The 22,090-nt window shown below is 40.2% G+C and overlaps 1 protein-coding gene across 9 annotated transcripts in view; it reads left to right on the top strand.

Annotated features, from left to right (window-relative positions):
• Positions 1 to 22,090, top strand: part of dtnba (dystrobrevin, beta a) — a 93,731-nt gene that overhangs the window by 56,351 nt on the left and 15,290 nt on the right. For 7 of the 9 annotated variants that reach the window (XM_018743765.2, XM_018743770.2, XM_018743771.2 and 4 more), the window contains 2 exons: positions 14,534 to 14,608; positions 21,472 to 21,561. In XM_018743765.2, the coding sequence (XP_018599281.1) occupies positions 14,534 to 14,608; positions 21,472 to 21,561 (165 nt within the window). The remainder of the gene's footprint in view (positions 1 to 14,533; positions 14,609 to 21,471; positions 21,562 to 22,090) is intronic. The other 2 variants (XM_018743772.2, XM_018743773.2) reach the window with 1 other exon arrangement.

Below are 22,090 nucleotides of genomic sequence, written 5' to 3' on the forward strand. Positions count from 1 at the left end.
ATGGTTTTGAATTCAGCTCAGTTTGTGTGCCACACCATCAGCAAACTGTCCAACAGAGCTTCTTCCTGTGTTTGTGTTAGATTTAGTGCTGAAATGATTACTTAAGCAACTCTGAAGTCCTAATTAAATCCTTGATTCAAATTTTCTGTTTTTAGGACTCGTTCCATCTGTATACGTTTCTTGAGAGCAAAATACTCCCATTATCTTTGCTCCACACTCCAGCCCAGTTGTTTGCACTGCACATTTTATTGGTCTGTCAACCACTAGTACAGCTTGTATGTGTCCATGTCTGTGTTCTTTTCTGTGGTTGTTCTAATGTTCTTGAATCGGTTTTTTCCTCCTATAAATTCCAAAATACCTTAAAGAGAAAACAAGTTTTACTTTTCTTTGAAGCCATGTACATTTGCCTTACTTTTTGGTTGTACTTTGGAAATGATTTGAGATTAACTTTTGGTACACGTTTTCTCTGAACCTCAAAGTATAATTATTGGCTAAATAGGTTTCGGTTGCCCTTCAGAATTTATTTAAATATTGACATGTCAGTTAAAACTGTTTTTATAAAATGGAACACGGTGTTCATTTTAAGACTTCGCATAATTTTTTTTTCCTCCTGTATATTTTGTATTGTAGTTTAATAAAACGTGAAAGTGCTTTTCTTATCCAATTACACAGTTAAATTACTGAGTTATTGGGATAGTCAGTACTTAGTTTTTTGCATTTTAAACCTCAGTTAAATGAATGTTTTTCTTCAAAGCAGCTCACAATGTTAAGCTACTTACAATTAAGTGTCTGCCGAAAAAACAATAATACTAATAAGGCTAATATTTTACTGCTAAAAATGCTTACCTTCATTAAATTGAGTATAAACAGTTGGCTTCATCTACAGGAATTTCAAAATTATAAAAATGCTGTAATAGATAAAATAGTACAGCTGCTCGCAGAACACTGGAAGCGGGCATCTCCTTCATAGAGGGAGTCAGTGGTGCCAGCTCACTCTGGTTCCTCAGCAGAGCATTGTAAATGCCCAGTGTTTCCTCATAGCCTCAGTGATGGACAAAGTATTTTCCTGAATCTCCTTTTGTCAAGGTTAAAATCCACTCTGGTGTATTTACTGGTGAGAGTGAATCTCTCAGGAAATCAAACTAGGCATTTCAGACATCTCCCCATTCCTCACAGTACAATGCTCAAAGACTTTCAGTTAAAGCTAGGGAGCCTCGGAGGTGAGCCCACTCCTCATCTATTACTCCCAAAGGAGTCTCCAAGGAGGAGAAGGCTCTTTATTGCTTTATAGCCCCCAGTTCTGAATGGAAATATAATCAGGTCTTTCGTTATAAGCACTGAATCTGAAGGCCTTCAATAGACTGGCTATCCACGGTGTATCAAGGAATATGCTCCCTGTGATAAATTCCACATCCTCACAGCCTTGTTTGAGTAAGTGGGTGTTATGGATGGATGGGTCGGATAGCTGAGGGTGAAATCTAATGAAATGGATAACTTTCTTCTCATCTGCTTTTCTATAGGAATCAAACGTCCACACTGAGCTCCATAAAACTCAAGGTCGTCCAAAAAAGGGCAGAGTTGAGTAAATCAATCCCTCGCTACTCACTGATAGGCGCTGAGAAAAGGGACAGCAGGCCGAAGGGATGGGGTCTTTTCCACGGGCTGTTTTTTTTTTTTTTCCCCCCTCTGACGTTTCTTTGTGTTCACATCCAAATGAGCTCAGAAGGAGAGGGAGACAGAGAAAGAGATTTGCTTCACCTTCTCTCCACTTATCAATCCCTTCCAATTTTCTTGATGCACCTCTAAGCTGTATCCAGGTTTTTTGTCTGTGTATGAATGGAGGCACCTACACTCTATTAACATCAAGAGAAAACAAGCAATATATTTAGCATGTCTACCTTAGTACACTCACATACAGGCATTTTTATTGTTTGAATCCAGGAATGCAATGTGTGTTAGGCTCAAGCAAAAGGGAGCAAAGATCTTACTCCCATCCCCCACCTGCATTATTTATTCTCGCTTTGTAGCAGTGACTGACGTCTTATTTAAGGGCATGAAACATTGATATCCAACACATTTGCTGCTTTTTTGAGGCCAAGCCTGTATCAGCCCACGTATTGATAGGTGGAACTGTCAGGGGAGAGCAAAATCATTAGGAAGTGATATTAGCAAATATATTGTGTGTGTCAGGTAACATGAAAAATGCGCTTCTCATTTCTTGTTGCAGGGCATGATAATAAAGAATGACTTTCTTCTGCCTCAGTTCAGGAAATGGGATGCAAAACCCAATTGTTTGTTTGTGTGGTATTGGCCTGTTCCAAAAGCTTTTCTGCAGAGTCTTGTTATAAATAAATCCTTTACAATGTTGTCTATGTACAGATGGCCTTTTTATGTCACATTCAGAAATATTAACCCTTCTTAAGTCCCCATATAGAAACAGTGTGCATAGTGGTTAAGGCTGTAACAGGGTCATATCCTGATGACACTATCCTTTTGCAGACTAAATGTGAATGTAAGGATGAATGTAATATTGTGGTGTATTGTAACTGTAACGACAACTATTTTTAGCAGTTAATTTCATTTCTTCATCTGTTGATTAACTCACTTGGTAAACACTTGTCACTCATTGGTAACCACGTGGCCTCAGCAGGGTCAAGGTAGTCCGGAGCTTATCCCAGAAACATAGGACACTAGGTTAGGCCATGTGCACATTTGGAACGTACAAGAATCCCATGCAAACATGGAGAGAGCATGCACACAGACTTATCTAGATTCGAACCTCTGTCTGAATGCCCAGCCTGGGAGTTTTGAAGCACCAGAACTATCAGCTGTGCCATGATGTCATCCCCTATTTAATAGTAAGTGAAACAGTTAGTGCTGCTCCAGATTTTGGTGTTAAAGTGAGAGGGTGTATTTCCTATGTTTGACTGATTTGGCAGTACACTTCCTTTGTTACAATTTCTGGATATCCAATTTTTCACTCATTCGGAATGCAGTTAATACCACTTATTGTTAATTGGTCAGGATTTTCGCTAATCAAGTCTGTGATGCCTGGTCCAGTTTGAAAATTACACATAGTGGCTGTGAGAGAGACTGAGATGCACTGCATTGTGGGAAGCACATACCCATGCTCTCAGCTGCACTGTGTTACTGTACGGTCTCCTTGGTGTGCTCATGTTTCTGCATTATATTTGGATCCTCTGTTTTGCACCAGTGTGCTTTATTCTTTTTTTTTAAACAAATGTATAAATAAAAAGTGACGTATAACCTTCACCTTACTCAAGCTAGTTCATGTATACCCTCATGGAAAGTTTGTTTTATGAAATCCTTATTTGTAAACATTTATTTTTCTTACAATGTTATTTTTTTAATTCATTTATTTCAATGTGCAGCATGGATTTTTCTTAAAGATATTAGGCAATATTTGGGGTGGTCTTGGGAGGGGCTTGAAAAAAACTGGAATTTTTCATCATAAAAATAAAGTAATTTCAATATCTGGTTTTTCAATATTCAGTATGTTTTTGGGAGCAAATTAAAACTGGCTGACAGAATAAATGTATGATGAAGGTTTCGGTGCAAGCAGCAGAAGGTTCAGCAACTGACACTGCTTGATTTGCATTTTGACAGAGTAGTCATATTACTGAGAACATAGTTTGAAGAGGATACTGCTCCTTTGGAGAGGAATGGCTGGAGGGCTTTTTGTCTGGTCCTTAGCCTGGAAAAACTGGGTAGAAGGGGACAAGTGGTCCAGAGAATTGGGAGTAGGGGGTGTTTGTAAGAGCCAGAGGCTCCCAGGCTTGGGTGATGAAGGATTTCTAATGTGCGGCCTGCAAGCTGTCGATTTGGAAGAGTGCTTCTTTAATATGGGGTAAAATGAGGTTCTCAGCTGACAGACCACATGTGAATTTTCACCAGAAAGCACTGCTATATGTGGTTTTATAATAATTGTGCACAACAGATTGTGCTGCATGATCCATGTGAATTTTTTTAGATGCCAGAAAGAAGCTAACCAATATCCCATCAGTCTTCACGTCACTGCTGTAGCTTTTCTATGGCCTCCTCTAACTTTAGCATTACTAACTAATGTGAAGGGCTTAGATATGGTGCATGGCAATGTGAACAGAAGGCAAGTGCTACACCCTGAAAGTGACGTGTGTTTCTCAGGTGGATTTCTAGGTTTACGTTTTGGGTGACTGGATCAAAAATGTTAAATCATTTGGAAACTGAAATAATTTCAGTTTCTCACTATTAGGGAATTGAAAACTTGTCTCGTAGACCTAGTATGATTTACATAGAAAGGAGAGCGATGGAGTACCGGAGATGGGTTGTCCAGAAAAAAGCTTCATTGGTGAAGCTGGTAGACTCTCGATGAAAACAAAGGAACTTAGTTAATCTTATACCTCCTTTCTCACCAAACAAGAACAGCTTTTTCTTTTGGCTACTTATTTTAACTATTGGCCTTTTACTGGAAAGGACAAGTTCGTAATGGTTGAAATTTAATTAATGATTTTGATTTTCTTGGTTCCTGATATAGTGTCACAGTGATGCAGCAAGTTGTGCTGTTACAGTGGCTGGGCTGTTCAGGTATAGGTTTGACTCTCACTCAGCCTTTACATGTTCTCCCCGTGTCTGTGGGTTTCTCAGGTGCTCTGGTTTTCTTCCACAGTCCAAAGACATGCAGTTGTGGTGAATTGGCAATGCTAAATTTCCCTTAGTGAGTGACTGGACGAGTGTGTTCATGTGTGGCTACTCTAAAATCATGTTCTGTTCAAGGCCTATTCCACCCATCTCTGCATTGCCTCAACCCTGGCCAGGAAGTCAGTGATCAGTGAAAGTGACTGGCTTCTTGATATGGAGTTGGTGCCAAAGTGGAGAAGGCATCACCTTATGACCTTTGCTGTGTTTTTAATAATTTCTGCATTGTTAAATAGCTTTTTTTTTTCCTGCAGAGTTGCAGCCTTTGGGAAGATGTTCCATTTCCTACATGTACATGACTCATGCAGGTGGCAACATTGTACAATATGGAAATGAGTGCAGAAGGGTGCTGATGAAATTGCTTGGTAGATAGAGGGGAAAAAATGCCTTGTGTGGGAGTGAAAATTGTGGCCATTAGCATTCCAAGTAAAAGTAAAATGTATAGTAATGGAGTTTTATGTAAACAACAAAAACAACTCTGAACAAAAGATGTCTTATTGAATTGGACAAAAACCTGACTTTTATGTTTAAATACTGTTAAATAACTGCGTAGATTTGCTGAGTAAAAATTGTCAGGATTTTGGTCCGTTTAACATCAGTAAAGCTATAGTCCTGAAATACCTGCAAATTTTATAATCCTGATCAGATGAAAAGCAGTCACCCAGAATGGATCAGTAAAACATAAAATCCCTGCCTTTTCTGGGTTAAACACTAAAGTCAGTCGTCTTATTTCTCTGTCTCTTTAGATAGTAAAATATTAAAAACCTCCATGCAGCTACTAGTGTAATGTATACCGGTTTATATTGTGGTATGTGACAAATTATACTCTAGAATAAAATATCTCCTTCTGTTGGTGTAATGCTGTTTTTGTATTGTTCTCAGTGATGTTGCTTTGGAGGAAAGCATCTGCTACATGAATGTTAGAGTAATAGGAATGTCAGGATGTTGTTGTACAACAAGTTCAATTGGAGTTACTTTACAACAAAAAGAGTCATTCATTGCCTTTTAATCAGTGTTAAATCTTTGAGTTCACTTTTTTCCCCCCTTTGACAACTGCTGACACCACTGAAGAATGATGATGCTTTATGCAGTTCTACACTTGCAACACTTAAAAGTAAGGTACAAACCGATTGCCTCGGCAGATGTGAATGTGACTGTGGAGCGGTCCGGTGTCAGACATTTCCGTCAGTTTCTGATTAAAATTTAAATGCAGAACTTGTAGCATAGAGGCTGTTCATTGTGAGAGAACAAGATGCATTCCTGAAACTGCCATTAAATGCTGTGAGATACACTAACCTACAAAACCACTTAGCAGGAGGCTCCGCTTTTCCTTTGCCAATACTCATGAAAGGCTGGCAGGGAACACTTAGCCGGCTATCTTGAGGGTAAAGGGAAAGTAAAGTACGTAAGCATTCCAGTTAAGGGCAGGTCTCAAGGCCTAATAGCCAAATCGACCAAGCGCAATGGATGAATCCTGAGGTCTCATGTAAACAAAATCGAAGCAATGGAAGCATTAGATGGCAGACCCAAATAGAAGAGCCTAAAAGTAAGCATTACGCAATACTGATGGAAAGCGGGGGGGATTTAGTTTAAAAGTATATTGAAAGGCATTTATTTCTATTTCAATTTATCCACAAAGTGACATTAGGATGTATTGTTGGTCTCAGCTTTGCTTGTTTGGTCAAATCTGTCATATGAAAAAAACTGATCATTTAACCTATATTGCTTATCATAAATGTAGCTGACACTTTTTTTTCCAGGGCAGCTTACAATGTGATGTTGTATACAAAGAAACGGAGTGATTTATTTTGTGTGTGTGTGTGTGTGTGTGTGTGTGTGTGTGTCCAGCAGGGTATTCTTACTTGCTTTGCACACAAGGACCAAGATTCAAATTGCACCTCCTGCTGTAGCACCATGGAGCAGTGTAATTACCATAAATTGCTCCAATATTAACTGTATACATGAGTGCCTTAACACTGTAAATTACTTTAGAGAAAAGCGTCAACTAAATAAATAAATTTAAGTGCAACATATGCACTGCCTTCTTTGTTGGTAAATAGAAAATTTTCATTTAACAGTTGATTTAAGTTTGGCACATTTTTTGTGGAGTAATGCTATTAATCATGACTGGCAATCTGCCAGCGGCCTTGAGATTTAATTGAATTCACCAATTTGCTTAAGTGTATGACACGTTAGCAGAGTCCCCCCTGAAATCCAAGTAGTATAACTGTACATATTTTGTAAAAGGGTGATATTTCCTGCAGTAACAGGTGAGTCTGAATACTAAATCAGTCAACAGAAAGAATGAGGGAAAGGCATGCAGGACCCAGGTGATGTGTAGGGTGCTCAAATTAGGGGGATGTTTCTGGAAAATCAGAGCAGTGAAGCTGGGAGGAGTAGAAGTGTGCCGGGCATGTCAATGAAGCCAACATGGGGGTAGCATGGGCTTTTCCATCTGCCTCAGCCACTTTGATCCAGACCATGGCACCAGCGATGTTGCTCCAGATGGACAGCGCTCTAGACTCTGATCTTTGACCAGCAGTGCTAAAAGCCCAGAGGGATAGTGCTTCACAGATTTCACCTGCAGAATTGGTCTTGAAGGTAGTAATCCTTAGATACACAGAAAACTGAGAAAGATCTGGTAGAATGCACATGTCACCCCCTCCCTGAGCACCCCATCACTATTCACTAAAACACCATTCTTTTGTATTCATTTTTCTTCTGCCGCTTTTGTTTTCCCGCTTGTTGAGGATTGTCTTCAGAGTTTTCTTATTCTTTGCATTTGATGTACATCGGTGAGGAACATGTCGAGGAAGTGATGTAGTTTCTTCTCAGGATGTTCTGCATGCTTTGACTGAATGCTGTATGTATTTGCTTGCTTGCTGCCAAGAACCGTACAGCTTGCTCCCACGTCATCATCATTAGCTGACCTATATTATCAAAATTCAGAAGTAAATGCTGAATTGAAGTATTATGACTTTCAGAGAATGAGCCGTGTTCCAGCAGGTCTGAAGCCTTTCTCAGTTTTGTAATTCGTTAGCTTTTTGGCAGTTGTAAGTCTGGTGGATGTGTGGGCTCCAGCTGCAACTTTTTTTTTTTTGGCCATTATTAAGTTTAGAGGTTTCACTCCCTGGAGGGGTTATAACTCCCACATCTAGATACCTTTACCATTTTCACTGTAATGGATTCAGACTTTAAGGCTAAATGAGAAGTATTTTTCACTCTGTATACTCCTGCAGCACTAGCAATTCACACACCTGTGATGGATGCAGAGGTGTTTGGGGGGGGAAAAGCTAACACTCTTTGTAAGGGATGACCCCCCCCACCACCCAAAAAAGAGAATTTATAAAAAATAATCATAAGTATATTTCCAGTAAAGCTCCCTGAGGTTCACATAGATAGCAGGATTTCAATGGCTCATGTAGTTGTGAAGCCTGGATAGAGATCTGTATATACACTGAATTCTATGAGCTCTCACTTGCTTTCTCACCTTTGCTTGTATTGTAAGACTTAATATATGTGTACGCTGTATGTATCGACTGTTTTTTTTTGCATGATTGAAATCATTAATTCAGCTAACATAATTATTGTACTATCTTTTTCTATTGAATGGGTAACTGAAGGAAACTACCTAGCAGCGGTTGAGTGAAATGTCCAGGAATGAAAGGATGCTGTAAAGACCCTTACTGCTGCCGTTTGAGAAATATCCTCTTGTTCTGCGAGGACGTGTTCTTCACTGCTGCTGTATTCACCATTGTGGCGCAAACATGGTATCATTTTTCATAGAGCTACTGCTGAGATCAGTAGCATAAGAAGGAAGTGGCCCAGAAGCACTGTGGGAAATTTAGTTTCCAGAGTTCACCTTGCTGAGCAGGAATAAATAGGGAAATTAGCAGGTTTGTTTCTTGGTACTCTTGTATTTTTCAATGTGAATGCGCTGAAGCTTACAACAAAATCATGTCTAACACAGGCTTATGTTTACATGATGTAATGTAGCTTTCCATGTTGTTAAATTAAGTGCTGTCATTCTCTGTCCCTCACTCTGAATAGTTCATTTTAAGTTCACAATGTCAATGTCACATAATTCATCATTATAGGACATCTTAAGGATCCAGAGTTTGATGGCTTTCAGCAGTACCAGAAGAATGCTTCAGGTATCAAAACTTGCAGAACCTAGTCCACATTCTCAGTTGATAATTTCTGCTTTCCCAGATTAAAGAATTTTATTGTGCACATCTTCCAGAAATTAAATTTAAAAAAATTCTGGGGGGGAAAAACGATCCAGATTATGCTCAGGCAGTGATGGCTAGAGCGGGAGAGAAATATCAGGCTTGTAAATGAAGCAGTCCGTCTCTCTTGGTTTTTTTTGTCGAACTTTGGAAACCTTATTCTGTAAAGACCCGCTCCTGACAGCTCAAGTGAATTAGGTTCATGTGTAGGGTCTGCACTGGAAAACCAACTTTGACTACAGGTGGTTGACAGACTGTCATCACTAATCTGTCAACACGATGGCTGCTCTGCCAGTGACCTCGGTTTTTGCCTTGAGGAAATTCATTTACTGGTGCTGTTGCATCCGCTCTGTGTCTCCGAGAGCAGTGGTGTATTTCCCAAAGTGGGTTTGCATGTACCAGTGGGCACACTGTTTTCCATATGAGCACCCAGATTGCTTTGTTTTCGACTCTAGGGTGCAAGGGGCAACCATGGGCACGGAACGCCTGTTATGAAGGATATTTCCTTGGCCTTTTTCTGCTGTCATGAGCTGGATAAACAACAGCTAGAAGAGTTGAAATTTAATTTCATAATGCTTCAGATTTCATAGTGGTCTGAAACTTGGAGTCTTCTTTTTTTCTGTTGACCTCAGATGTTAATTTTCATACCTTTTTCTTTACCCTTTCCTTATTGAGAACATACAGTTTGGAGATTAAAGGGGGATAATCAAGAGGAGACACACTACTCACTGCAGGGTCTCTCAAACGGTTTGGTTCAGAAGGATCATTAGTAATCAAATGATTAAACCATTGGATACTGCAGTGCACTGGCTGCAGAAAAGTAATGTTATTGCTGTTAGTGAAGCTGTGAAATGGGTTTTAATGGGTTTTTTAAAGACTAAGCTGTTTTAATTAATCAAAATAATTATAAAACAAACCAGCACACCTCTGCAGGAGTAATTGCAACTTTTGCAGTTGAACATTGCTGAGTATTAAACCTCAGTTTGATCATGAAGCTCTGCAACCCTTTCTTGGTAGTTTTCTTTCATTATCCAAGTCAGTAGGAATTCAGTTAAAGAAATTTAAAATGACAATTTTTTTTTTTTTTTTTTTACTTACTTCTCAGCCCTCCTAGTGTTTAACTCCACTGTTATATGTCGAGATGAGCATTTCAAGACACGTTTCTTATTCACAGCAGAATGTACATGTTTTCGTTCAAAAGGATTTGTGGGATTTATATTTGCCATCACCCACACCCTAATTTTCAGAGATATAGAGGACAGATTGAACTTAACTTTGCCTGTTCTTTTGATAGCAGGGTGACCATATTTGGATGGAAATTATCCTGCTAAAATGTAAGTCTGTGATGTGAGATTAACTGTCTGCATGCGTGTCATGTATTTACAAAACAGTAGTCTTCTCATTATATTTTCTACTTGTATAGTGTATCCCTTTCTAAATGTTTCTTTCTATAAAGCGATCCATTAAACATGTGGTCCCTGTATAACTCTCTATATTTCATAAACTAAGCAACCTCCTTGACCCTATCTTCTCCCTTCCTGTGTGTGAATGATAGGTGCTTTTGGAGGTGTCTTCCATACCCATCGACAGGCTCACCTTGTTAAACTTTAACTGGTCACATTATTTACTGGGTTCATCACACACAGCTTTATTGTAAATAATGCAGCGGAAAATATTTACATTGGGGTTAGAGTTCAGTAAATAGAACGGCAGGACCCTCGCTTCCCTGTTTAAAACCATCTCTAATTTAAATATTTTTCAAAGCCAGTTAGATAAGCCTGCTGCTGAATTCTTCTCTAGGCTCCAGTCCCTCTTTAATGCTCCCCCAGTAAAGTTATGGTCTATTGCAAAGACCACCTTTGAAGACTAATGACATGCAAGGAATGCAAATGCACCCATCAGGGTGCAGCAGATGGAGGCCAGTGTTTTTAGATGTGAATTCAAGTCCTCAGGCATGTCATACAGTCCTTCATTTGCAAAGTGAAATTTACTTCATAGTGTAAATATAAAGTTTAAAAATCCTGCTGTTCTAAGGAGATATGGGCTGGCATGATATTCTTTATTGTTGTTGTTATTGTTCATTTGCCTAGCTGGTCTTTTATGCAAAGAAGCTACAGTAAGTAGGATGCAAGTTTTTTTTTTATTATTATTATTATTATTATTAAAAACTTTGGCTGCAAAGAGGAGACGTCGGTTTTTTGCCATGTCAATTCAGATTACTTAAGAGTATGACACTAGGTCACTTCCACACTTAGTTAAGCATCGTCTAACCTGTATGAAGTCAACCTTTGATGTCTCACTTTATTTTTGCTTATTGTCATTTCAGACTAAGCAACACAAATACTGTCTTATACTCTAATATAAAACTGGGTATTACAGTATAAAGTGATGTAGCTTTTATAGTTGCAGGAGAGCACTGTCTGCAGTCTAACTTATGGTCATTAGGGAGGCGTAGCAAGCTGGAGGTGGTCCATGAATGGTTAAAGAGGATCTCCCTCAGCTGTGAGGAGTCGTGAGGAGTCAAGGGGAGTGCAGCAGCGAGCTCTACCCTGCACTTCCTATGTTAATAAGCAGTTACGCAGCATTGGAATGAATGTGGAATGCACCTGGGCCTTACAGAGGACGGCTCCTTCCGTGTTGCTGCAGCTGCAGACAGAGAATTTCTACAGATGGCTGGTAAAATGTGGTGGGTCGGTTCAAGGAACTCTGGGATGTTGCTGTGGTTTGGGTTGTGGATCAGGCTGTGGCTCACTTGTTTGGTTCTGGTCTGTAGGAAAAAGGCACATTAATGCCTTACTGGGGCTTGTTACTGGCGCAAGTGAGCAGTAACTTCTCTGAGCCACGAAAGACCCCACTCATGCTGGGATACTGTGCCTCTCTCCCACTGTAGTACAGTAAAAACTACTCTGCTGTATAGATTGCTAAGTTGCTTTGGCAAAAATTGACAGCTAAATGAAGGCATACTAATGTAAAAGGCAGATGAGAAAGTAGTTCCTCGTTGTAATGGCAGTTAGGAATCTTGGCTCTCAAGCTTTTGAATGTGTTACATATTTCAGTTCATAGGATATCGGAGAGAAACCAGTGTTTATTATTGAATCTCCAGTAAACAATAAACCATTGAGTTCTGTTGTTTATAGAGTATCCTCTTGTTGCTCTGACCATATGGGCTTTGTCCTTAAAATGTCCTGGCTTTACCTATTCGGTGAAATATTTCAGTGAAAGGATTACAGTTAGACATTTTAAAAACAGTTATATATTTTTTCCTTTTTACTTGTCAGCCTTCATTTTGGTTAATGTACCTTAATTGTTGATTAATTTTAAGTTAATGTAATGAGGGAAAGCATGCACATTCTACATGGTGTCTTTATAGTTTAAAAAACTAAGATCTCTCTTTAATTTTCTCTTTAATTGTTCCAGTCCAGAAGCTACAAATACTGTAAGGAAATTAACGTACATATGAGAGTTATCTGAAAAGCCCATTGTTTCAGCCAAACTGTCACCCCAGTGCGTACCAGTCATGTCTCGATATTTCACATTACCTCTGGTCGGGGAAGATTAGTACTACTGGCTTTTGTGCCATCCCACACAGAGGACAAGCATCACATGTCTGTCTCACACATACACGCTGACTTGGAGGAACTGTGCCTTTCAGCCTCTCGTGTAGGCTTCTTGCAGCTCTCCTGTCAAGCATGGCTCCAAACCTCTTTCAGAGAAGACCTGCCATTGGCCGCGTCGCACCACATGACTGCCCCGTTCCCTTAGAGACAGCAGCAGTGTAGTGCATTAAGATGCTCATTCAGTAGAGTGCGAGTCGGGGAGACAGTTGGCACACAGCTCTCTAAAGGTGGCAGGCTGTGGTGAGCTCCTAGTAAGTGCTTTCTGTACCAAAAGAGGTGAGTGAGTTCTCCCTCTCCTCCTTTTCTCTCCTCCCTTCTCTCTCTCTCTCCCTCTCTCTCCAGCTTTTCTCCTTCTCCATACTCCTTTCCCATAATCTTTGCTTTGTCTCTGTTTGGGTTAAGCTTTCATCCCCTACACGAATTCTCAGGGTTGAAAATTTAGAGGGCTTGGTCTGCAAACGTGGCACTGCTGCTTGTAAAGGTAGGACGCGAGTTGGTGCCTGGGCATGTGCGTCCTCGTCCTGTGCACTTTGCTGTAAATTAAGGCTGTGGCGGTTAGATGTTGGGCAAATGTGCGGCACCTGCGCATGCATTTCAGCAGATACAAAGTGCCGCCTTGGCCAGAGTTTGTTTTCCGGTTTGTGGATATGCTTGTAGGAGAGCGGAGGTGTGATTTGTTGTTAAATGTGAATAAAAGGGGGAGAAGCAACTGGAATTAAAATGTTTTGTATAATTCTTAATCATCTGATGGTAACGAATGCAGTTCTCTACTGTTTGTAGTTTTTAAAGGTAATCTGTGGTGTTTTACAACGGCTATCAATACAAATGTCCATGTAAATTTAGATGTGAATTTAAGGTAGCTATGACACTGACTCTGTCAAGCGGTACGAAAAGTGTACATCTGATTGCTGCGTGCTTTTATTTGTAGCTGCTGTGTCTGCTGTAAAGTTAAGCTCTGGCAGGAAGCATCAGTTACTGGAAGATTTCTTTTCATACTGACAATCACCCTTGATCCATGCATGACATACAGATAGCTCTCCTAATCATCTCATTTTGTTGTAGTTGAACTGTTTACTGAGCCATTTGTTTTCATGCAATTTAAGCTGGGCACAGTGAAGGTCAAACACATACAGTTCTGCCAGAATGAGTGCTTTTCTCAAAAGGGGCTGAATTATTTATTATTTCTTCCTCTTTCCTTATTGATTTTCCTGCCAATTTAGTCTGTAGCTGAAGCAGCCAGTTGGCACAAGATGCAGTCTGATCTGAGTGGGCTAAGGGCAGCGTGTGTGTGTGTGTGTGTGTGTGTGTGTGTGTGTGTGTGTGTGTGTGTGTGTGTGTGAGTGAGAGAGCGAGTGAGCGAGAGGGTGCACACATCGCACGAGAGCCCACATAGATGCACACAAACACATACTTCGTAGATGGCTGTCACCGCGGCACCGTGAATGCTTTCCAGTCCCACTTGCACCGCTCCACTAAAAGAGTAAGCGGCTTTCTTCCAAAAAGAAGGCACATTTCCATGTTCGGACCTTTAGCACCTTGAGTTTGACCTTTAGTTCATTCTTGAGCTTCTTTGTCTTCAGGAAACAATCTCTGCAATTTATTTATTTAAAGGCCAAATCAACGGAGGATTTACATTTATTTTTTATATTGCTGTTTTATATACGTATAGTTAGAATGCTCTGCATAATCTTACATATGATTCTTGATTGTTTTGTACAGTTTTTTTTTTTTTTTTTTTTTTTTTTTTTTTCCCTCCCCCCTAATATTCATTGACCTTTGTCACTCTGGAAAATATTTCCCAGTTTTTTCAGTCAATCCAGTTAATAGATATCACATGAATGATCTAAATACCTTTTTACCCTGTTGGGGATTTTTTTTTTTTATTTTTATAAAAACACTGTCATTTACGATTGAGTGGTATTGTAAAACATGTAACATATTGCTGTCCTATCATCTCTTACATGCCGCATTAACACACAGTTTCTCTTTCAGTCCCCCCCGGTCTGTGCCAAACAACATGAACGACACTATGGTGATGTCTTCTGGGGCACCCACGCCCACGAAAAGGTAAGCGATACTGTCTTTGGTTCTATGTACTCTCACATGTACAACTAAGATTCAGCCCTACTGTTGACCGCTGAACCGGGGCTGCCAGGATTTAATGTGTGATGGCTGAATGCTTGTCCTTGATGCAGAGCTCTTCTGACAGCAAGGCCCCCTGAGTTCTCTCTTGGCAGCTGCCACTTCTGAGTGACAAGCGAAACCAAGCTGGTTCTTGCAAGCTTTCAGTCCTAGGTCTAAATGTACTCAGGGCTTACCAACCACATATATACCAGGTCCTTCAGCCTACGCTTGTCCAGTCTAATAAAGTAGACAAGTGGTACACTTTAGTCTGTATATATAAAATCTTATCGTACCTTCAGAAAACAGTCTTTTGCGGAGAATAGTAGCAGTTCCTTAAGGCGTACAGATCAAGCGATTTTGTACATTCAAGGGAGCAGCTGTTCTGCCTACATCCAGCAGATATGACCGAGTAGGAGCGTTATCTTGTGAACATGTATTAAAGTCGTTTCTGAATGACCTTTTCTCATAAACCCACCAACTGAAAGGTAGACTTCCATTTTTATTAGTGTATGGTCAAATAGGAGCATATTGTTCAATTTAAAAACCAGTTAAAAAGCTGAGACTGACTTCTTTAATGTGCACAAGATGTAATGTGTGGGTATTTCTTCAGCAATACGGTGGAATTAGAATTCTGCTGTTTCCTTTATTAATGGTAACAATTTTAAATGGGGAACTTTGGAAAAACTGGAATTAAAAGTGAGCACTGCGTGTTTCTGCATTCACCATCGGGGTGACTGTACAGTCAGTTTAGACATAAAGCAAAAATATAATAGAACTTTTTGCTAAGAAGCTTTGGAACACATTTTTTACAGCTGTTTGGCTGGTTATAATTGCCCAATGAGAGCAGTTTTGCAAATACTGTATGCCCCTAATGGGATTGGAAGTCATTTATTTTGCAGTTTAGAAGTACCTAAACAAATGTATCAGTCCTCTGAAATGCCCTCTCACTGTTCAGTCTCGTGCAGCTTTTCTCACTCTGTCCATTCTCATCTACAACACAATTAAAGTCTTATTCTATGAGAAAATGAGCCGTTGGCCAATTGTCGTCAGAGAAGCCAGCAACAGCTTAGCTGCTAGACTCTGCAGCGAGAGCAGAAGTAGCAATGCAAGATGAGCTCCCACTGCATTCATCCCCAGTCCACAAGCATGCAGCGCTTTGCAGCGATACCCTACATTTCAGCGCACTCGTCAAGCCTGATTATATATGTATGAACTTCATAGACTTTCTTCTCTACAATGGCGCCCTACATAATTCGACTGTTGTCACGACTGGGAAGAAGACTGCTTTTCTGCAGCTCAATTTGCCGTGAAAAAGTACTTGAGGCAGAAAGAGGATGCTGAAGTATATAATTAGGCTGAGCATCCTCTCAGAAAGGGTATGTGGGTGGATTTGGCCAGTTCCATTAACCAGCTAATTCATTTGTGCACTTGCTGTGTAGAACAGAAGTTGGGGATTAGGACTGTCCTGTACACAGGCTGCAGCTCAGTAATGATTATATATACATATATGTTTTTTTTTTTTTTTGGACATGACTGCAGAATTCCTTTGGCACTGCTTTTAGCATGAAATGGAGTATAAAAGCTAGCATTCACCAAAGCAGTGTTCTGTGTTCAAATGGGTTTGTTAGAACATCTGCCCACGAAATTACTATCATTCCTTCTGTATGAGGTGTGGAAATGTCCTGCTAATGGATTTGAAAACAGTTGTTTTGTACCTCCAACTGAGAGAGAGGTATCTTTGTATTTTAAGTTTACATCAAGCTTGCAGTTTTGTATAACATTATCCTTCCATCCATTATCAACAACAGTTTGTGAAATGCAGAGTTGTGGTGGTCCAGAGCATATCCAGGAAGCGTAGGTCATGAGGCAGGGTACATCTCAGATGAGCTCTCCTAGTCTGTCGCAGGGCAGCCACACACATTCGGTCAGACATACACACCCTGTTAGCAAATTAAAGTCACCAACTCACCTGAAGCACGTTTGTTTGGGCTATAGGAGAACAGTCGAGAAACTGGAGGAAACCCCACATGAACAAAGGAAGAACATGCACACTCTGACTGAGATACAAACTGAGCCAGCCTAGACCCCACAACCCAGGGTATGTGTTAACTACAGTATCACTGTTGTGCTGTATGACACTAGTATACTTTTGGGGCTGAGAAAGTTCTGTCAATTCCTGCCGACAGACATGGTTTCCTGTAAAGCAGTATTGGACTTCACACAAGAACATCAAGTAGACAGGGCACATCGGCACCTCAGTCTTTCTCTTAAGGCAACAGAGATCGGCCCAAGTGACATCTGACGTCTTACTTTCAGCAGTAATTCATCACATCCACTCAAGAGAGTAACTGTGAGCCTGAAGGACTAACCACCATCTAGAGTCGCAGCACTTCTTTTTGATGTGTCATAGTACAGTAATAAAATGCAAATGAAAATTCATGCAGTGTGAATTAGCTCAGATAATCAGTGTGAAGTAGCTTTGCGATACAATCTTTATTGTCGTTTTGTCCGGTTTGTTTTTTATAGATTAAATAGTCCAGAAGCATTTTTGTATGTCAGTTGTGTCCTTTAGTGCAGAAGAGACATTTATTTCATGAAGCTAAAGCTCTCCTTTTATGATAGGTAGTATATACATACATATATACTTATTTGCAGAAGGGTAAAGCAAGCACAACTATTAGTGGCAATAATACACACCTAGAGACAGAACATACAGCAAGTGGCGACAGAAAAGCACACAGCAATAACACAGAAAAAATAAATAAATGAAGCACTGACAGTGGGTAGTATTAAAAATAGACAGTAACGCAAATACTAAAGTAAAAATATTGCGGTAATAGCTCAGCACCACTTTTACGCTAATCTGTTTGACATTCACTGTTATGGTGTTATTAGAGCAGTAGTAATCTTAGAGGTCTGGTGAAAGGGTGATGGCTTTGTGATACTGTAGCTTTAAAAGGTTTTATGGTATTTAAACCACACCTGTATAATAGTTTAATTAATCCTATAACAAATTTATTTTATATTGAGAAATTATTAAAAACATTCTGAGTCAAATTGAAATTCTGAACCCCCTAGTGCATGATGCTTATTGAGCTTAGTTTAGAAACCAGTATTAAATGAGTTAGATGCCTGGCCCAGGAGTGTGGGTGGGTCATTCGAGAATTAGTGGGCGGGGCTAGTTAGGAAGGAGAGGGGCTGGATTTTCTTGTCTCTAAGAGTACTTGATTTTTGCAGCTTTCACCTTATTCTTGAAGCAAGAGCATGTTTATTTATAGTTATTATGACTATTTAGCTGACTCATTTGATCTAGGTATCTTTACAGTGATTTACTGATTTATACTGCTAAGCACCTTGTGCCACTTCAGTAGAATTGTGAGTGTTTTATCCACAGATTAGCACTGTCAACCTGGTGTTTGAGAGGATTATTTATTATCTTGATGTATAAATAGGAGCGATCGCAGTGTGGCAGCATCCTGAATGGCACAGCGCACTGGTAGTATGGAGTGCTGCATGATATCCAAGCCAGTGCTGCACTGATGAAAGAAACCGCTTGAATCTCAAGTCTAAATGCAAGGCAGCGTGGTTTTTCTTCTGTAGACCCGAGCCGTACTAAAGGCAGCTGACGTCTGCTCAGCCTCAGGCGAAAATGCTGCTTTTAGATATGGGCGTAAGAGGTGGGCGGAAGACTCTGTGATGTTCCTGTTCGGGCTGTAATTAATTGTCGAGATGTACCTCTTAGCTTCTTTTAGGTCCTGTAAATTCTTTTCTTTTTTTTGGACACAGCCACTCACTTGATTTTGAAAATGCACTGTAGAATTTTTTTTGTGTGGAGCGTGAGAATGTATGTGCCCCAAATCCATGTCGTTATCCGTCAGTAATTGCATATTATAAAGCGGACAGGGTTAAGACGAAAGGAAGAAAACATCACTAATCTGGATGCTGACATTTTTATTTGCCCTGGGGAGAAGTTTTACTGTTACTTTGTATCAAGTTTCTAGTAACTGGATGCATTTTTGCTTCGCACACCGTCTACTGACTTCTGCGGTGAGATGCGAGGAATCCGTTTGACCCAGCATCGCCCTCCATTTCGCTGCAAAACTCTGAAGCACTTCCATAGCCTTGGAAGCTTCTTCTGCTCTGTTTTCAGTGGAAAACCTGGGAGTCGGAATGAGCGCAGGAGAGGAGTAACAGCACTGTAACAGCAGTTTGAGTCACTGCACTGGTCCCACGTCTTACGTTCTCCCCATTCCTCCTCCTGACTATTAGTGTGACACCAGTGGCTCTTAAAAGCCTTCCTTGTGCATTTCCTCCTGCTGCAGTGAGACACTGAGATGGAAACAAGTTGTCTGCTGTCTTCCATCTCACAACAGGCAGCAGGTTGAGTAGCAGTTATTCATCACGTACCACTCAAAGGACCTGGGTTTAAATTCCCACTCCTGCCATAGCACCCCTGATCAAGGTACCTACCTTGAAATAACACAGGAAAAATGACCTTGCGCTGCAAATGAGTCAATAATTGTTAGTAGCGTAATAAGGGTCAGATAAATAATGTGAAACACCTGACTAGCCCACCTTGGAACATCCCTCTGAATAGCACGTAATGCAGCACTACGGTCCTCCGAAGAAGCATGCTTCAACAGTCTTGCGGTTTTGTGTGTGCGCCTGCTTTAAAACGTATTGTTGTGCCGGCATCTGAGCCCTCCTCTTCCTCTGCACAAGCTCATCACACCCAACTTTAGAGGCCTTTGTGTTATTCACACCAAATGTGATTAAAGGAGTTTACTGATGACGCTTTCTCCGTCGTGGCTGCGAGGAACGTCCTTCCCCGGCTGGTGCAGCTGACAAACGTAATACAGCAGTCTCTGTAACCTCGGTGTAATTTGTCAGCAGCTGCGTTCTTTATCTTCTTTGCCTCCTGTTACCTTGTGTTACCTGTATGTGCTGTGCCGCTTTGAAAAGAGCAATATGTGAATAATTTATTGAGTTGTTATATGGTCATTTCTGTGCAATGTGAATTTTGAGTTAGTAGAAACACAGTAGCTCTTCCTAGACTATCAGTTGATTATTGTCTTGCAACCAAGTGCCTTTTTTTTTTTTTTGCTTTCTATAAAGCAATGTTTGTAATCTGCCTTGGACAGAGGTGTCAGCTAAGTGAGTAATCAAAATTATTAGTAATTACAAATTCATTTTACTGGGTCTTTATTCATAATGCCTAGACTTTACAAACTGTCATTAATACAGATATTTTGTACACTAGATACATTTTTCACTCTGACCTGCTTGCATCAGTTTTTTCAATATTGTACAAATACCAGAACGGTATTGTCCTAAATATTACTCCATCTGTTTTAATATGGAGGTGTGTCAGCGCTCTAGTTACCCTTGAGGATACAAAATGTGATACGTGCGCAGACATAATTCTTTTTCTGGTAGGCTTTTTGAAAATAGAGATCGGTAAAGCAATAAAATAAAATTAGAGCTCTGGGCTGTTGTGTCACGAGACGAAGTACAGTGACCGTTTGGCTTTTGTTTGTTTGTTTCTCTGCTGCAGTTTTTACATTTCCCTTGATATTTGCTATTTTATTCTGAGCTGTAAGCATGTCTCCCTCAAATGTTGACGAAATCCTCAGTCTGTTACACTGAATTTTATTTATTTATTTTTTTTCCCCCCATACTGCCGTACGTTTTTCATTAAGCGCTGCAGATATGGGTTTTTTTGGTGTGTTTGTGTGTATGCACGCGCACCATTCAGGTTAAGTACCATTTTCAGCAGCACAACAGAAACCAGTGAGTGAGTGAGTGAGTGAGTGAGTGAGTGAGTGAGAATCCAATAATTTAACTATTGTTTCTTTCTGGTGTACCACTTTATACAGAAAATCCTTTTATAAGGAACTGTTTATCTTATTGAAATTGCTCCTTTTATGGTTCAATTGCTGTCTCATGTAGTTACTTGAAATAAATAATCCAGGGATTGTTGATGTCACCAATGAAAGCAGTGACTCATCTTCATACAGAGTTTTGAGAACATCCAGCCTGTGTTTTAAGCATTACTGTGTTTTATCCTCTTGTGTTTTCGAAGGCAATGTGTAACTTTCCAAAAATGGCAAACAAATATATCATACTGTATTGTGCCACAATACAATATTGTATCAGTGCAGTGGTATTAAATATTAAAATGCCAGGTGTGCAGAACTGGGAAGTTAAGTGCATCTTTCCTACGTGTCCTTGACTGCCACCTTTTTGTAGCAGAGCTCGTGTCTCATCAGTGCACATGCTCAGTTTAGGATATTAAGTTGATCCAACAGTCCATGACATGACAGTCTGTATGAGAGGTTTGTACTGCAGTTGTGTCCCTGTTTCCTCTGCTGCTTTATCTCTTTTATGGAGAATACAGTACATCCCCTCTGAGCTTGTCATGCACCAAGCAATAGCAGAAAATGTGTTGCATTTGGAGAAGTCAGTGTTAATGCACTAAAATCTCTCCAGGATTTTCCATGTCAAATATTTCAAATATTTAATTTCCCTATTTTAGCTGTGACATTTGTTGGAGAAGTTGCCATTACCTTTTTTTTCTCTCCTGCATGCATGGACTTGAATTCATGTTTTTACCTTTAATTTACGTGTACTGTCACCTGTGGAGCCAGCCCATTAATCCATCATGTCTGTGTCTGTTTTGGGCTATGATGTATGTGTGATTGTCTGTCTGCGCATGTGCCTTTTGTTTGTTTGTTTGTGTGTGTGTGTGTGTGTGTGTGCGCGTGCGTGCGTGCGTGCCCGCGTTCTGTTGGCTTGCCCATCACCAGGTCGCAGCTGGGAGTGGCTGCAGCACATGGCGTGACTGAGGAGCATGCTCTCATTGCAGCATATGTGACTCGCCTGCAGAGCAGCACACGGTCAGTGCTGGGGACACACTCTCTCAATGTCTCTCCTCCCCTCTAATCTCACAGGCTTATTCTGTAGTGTGTCATGGCAGGTAGACCATGATCTAGAGGTTATTTTTAATGTGCAATTCTGCCACCCTCCATGAAAGATATAGGTGGAGGTAGCGTTTTGTGTCCTCACACTGTACATCCTGCTGTGAACTTTTATGATTTTTGCAAAACATTTATACTATTACCAAAGGCTATGCAGTTAAAATCTGTATCCTAAAACTGGCTGAAAAGCAGCATAATGCCAATGTTTTTACGTTGACATCTGTGCATCTGTATGGGCTCCACTAACAGTTTCATATTTCATAGATGTTGCCTTTTTTTTTAATGGTTGAAACACTATCCAGGGTGATTTATTTCTTTAGGCGATATCTTTTTTTTCGTTTTTGAATTTTAATTGTGTTTCAGAGACAAATTACTTGTGTCCCCTATGGGATACATCTGCATCTTGAAGTTTGAAATGCTTTTACAAATTGCCTTTTGCCGCAGAGGC

The sequence above is a fragment of the Scleropages formosus genome, chromosome 1 (assembly GCF_900964775.1).
Source record: "Scleropages formosus chromosome 1, fSclFor1.1, whole genome shotgun sequence".
Taxonomy (NCBI): Eukaryota; Metazoa; Chordata; class Actinopteri; order Osteoglossiformes; family Osteoglossidae; genus Scleropages; species Scleropages formosus.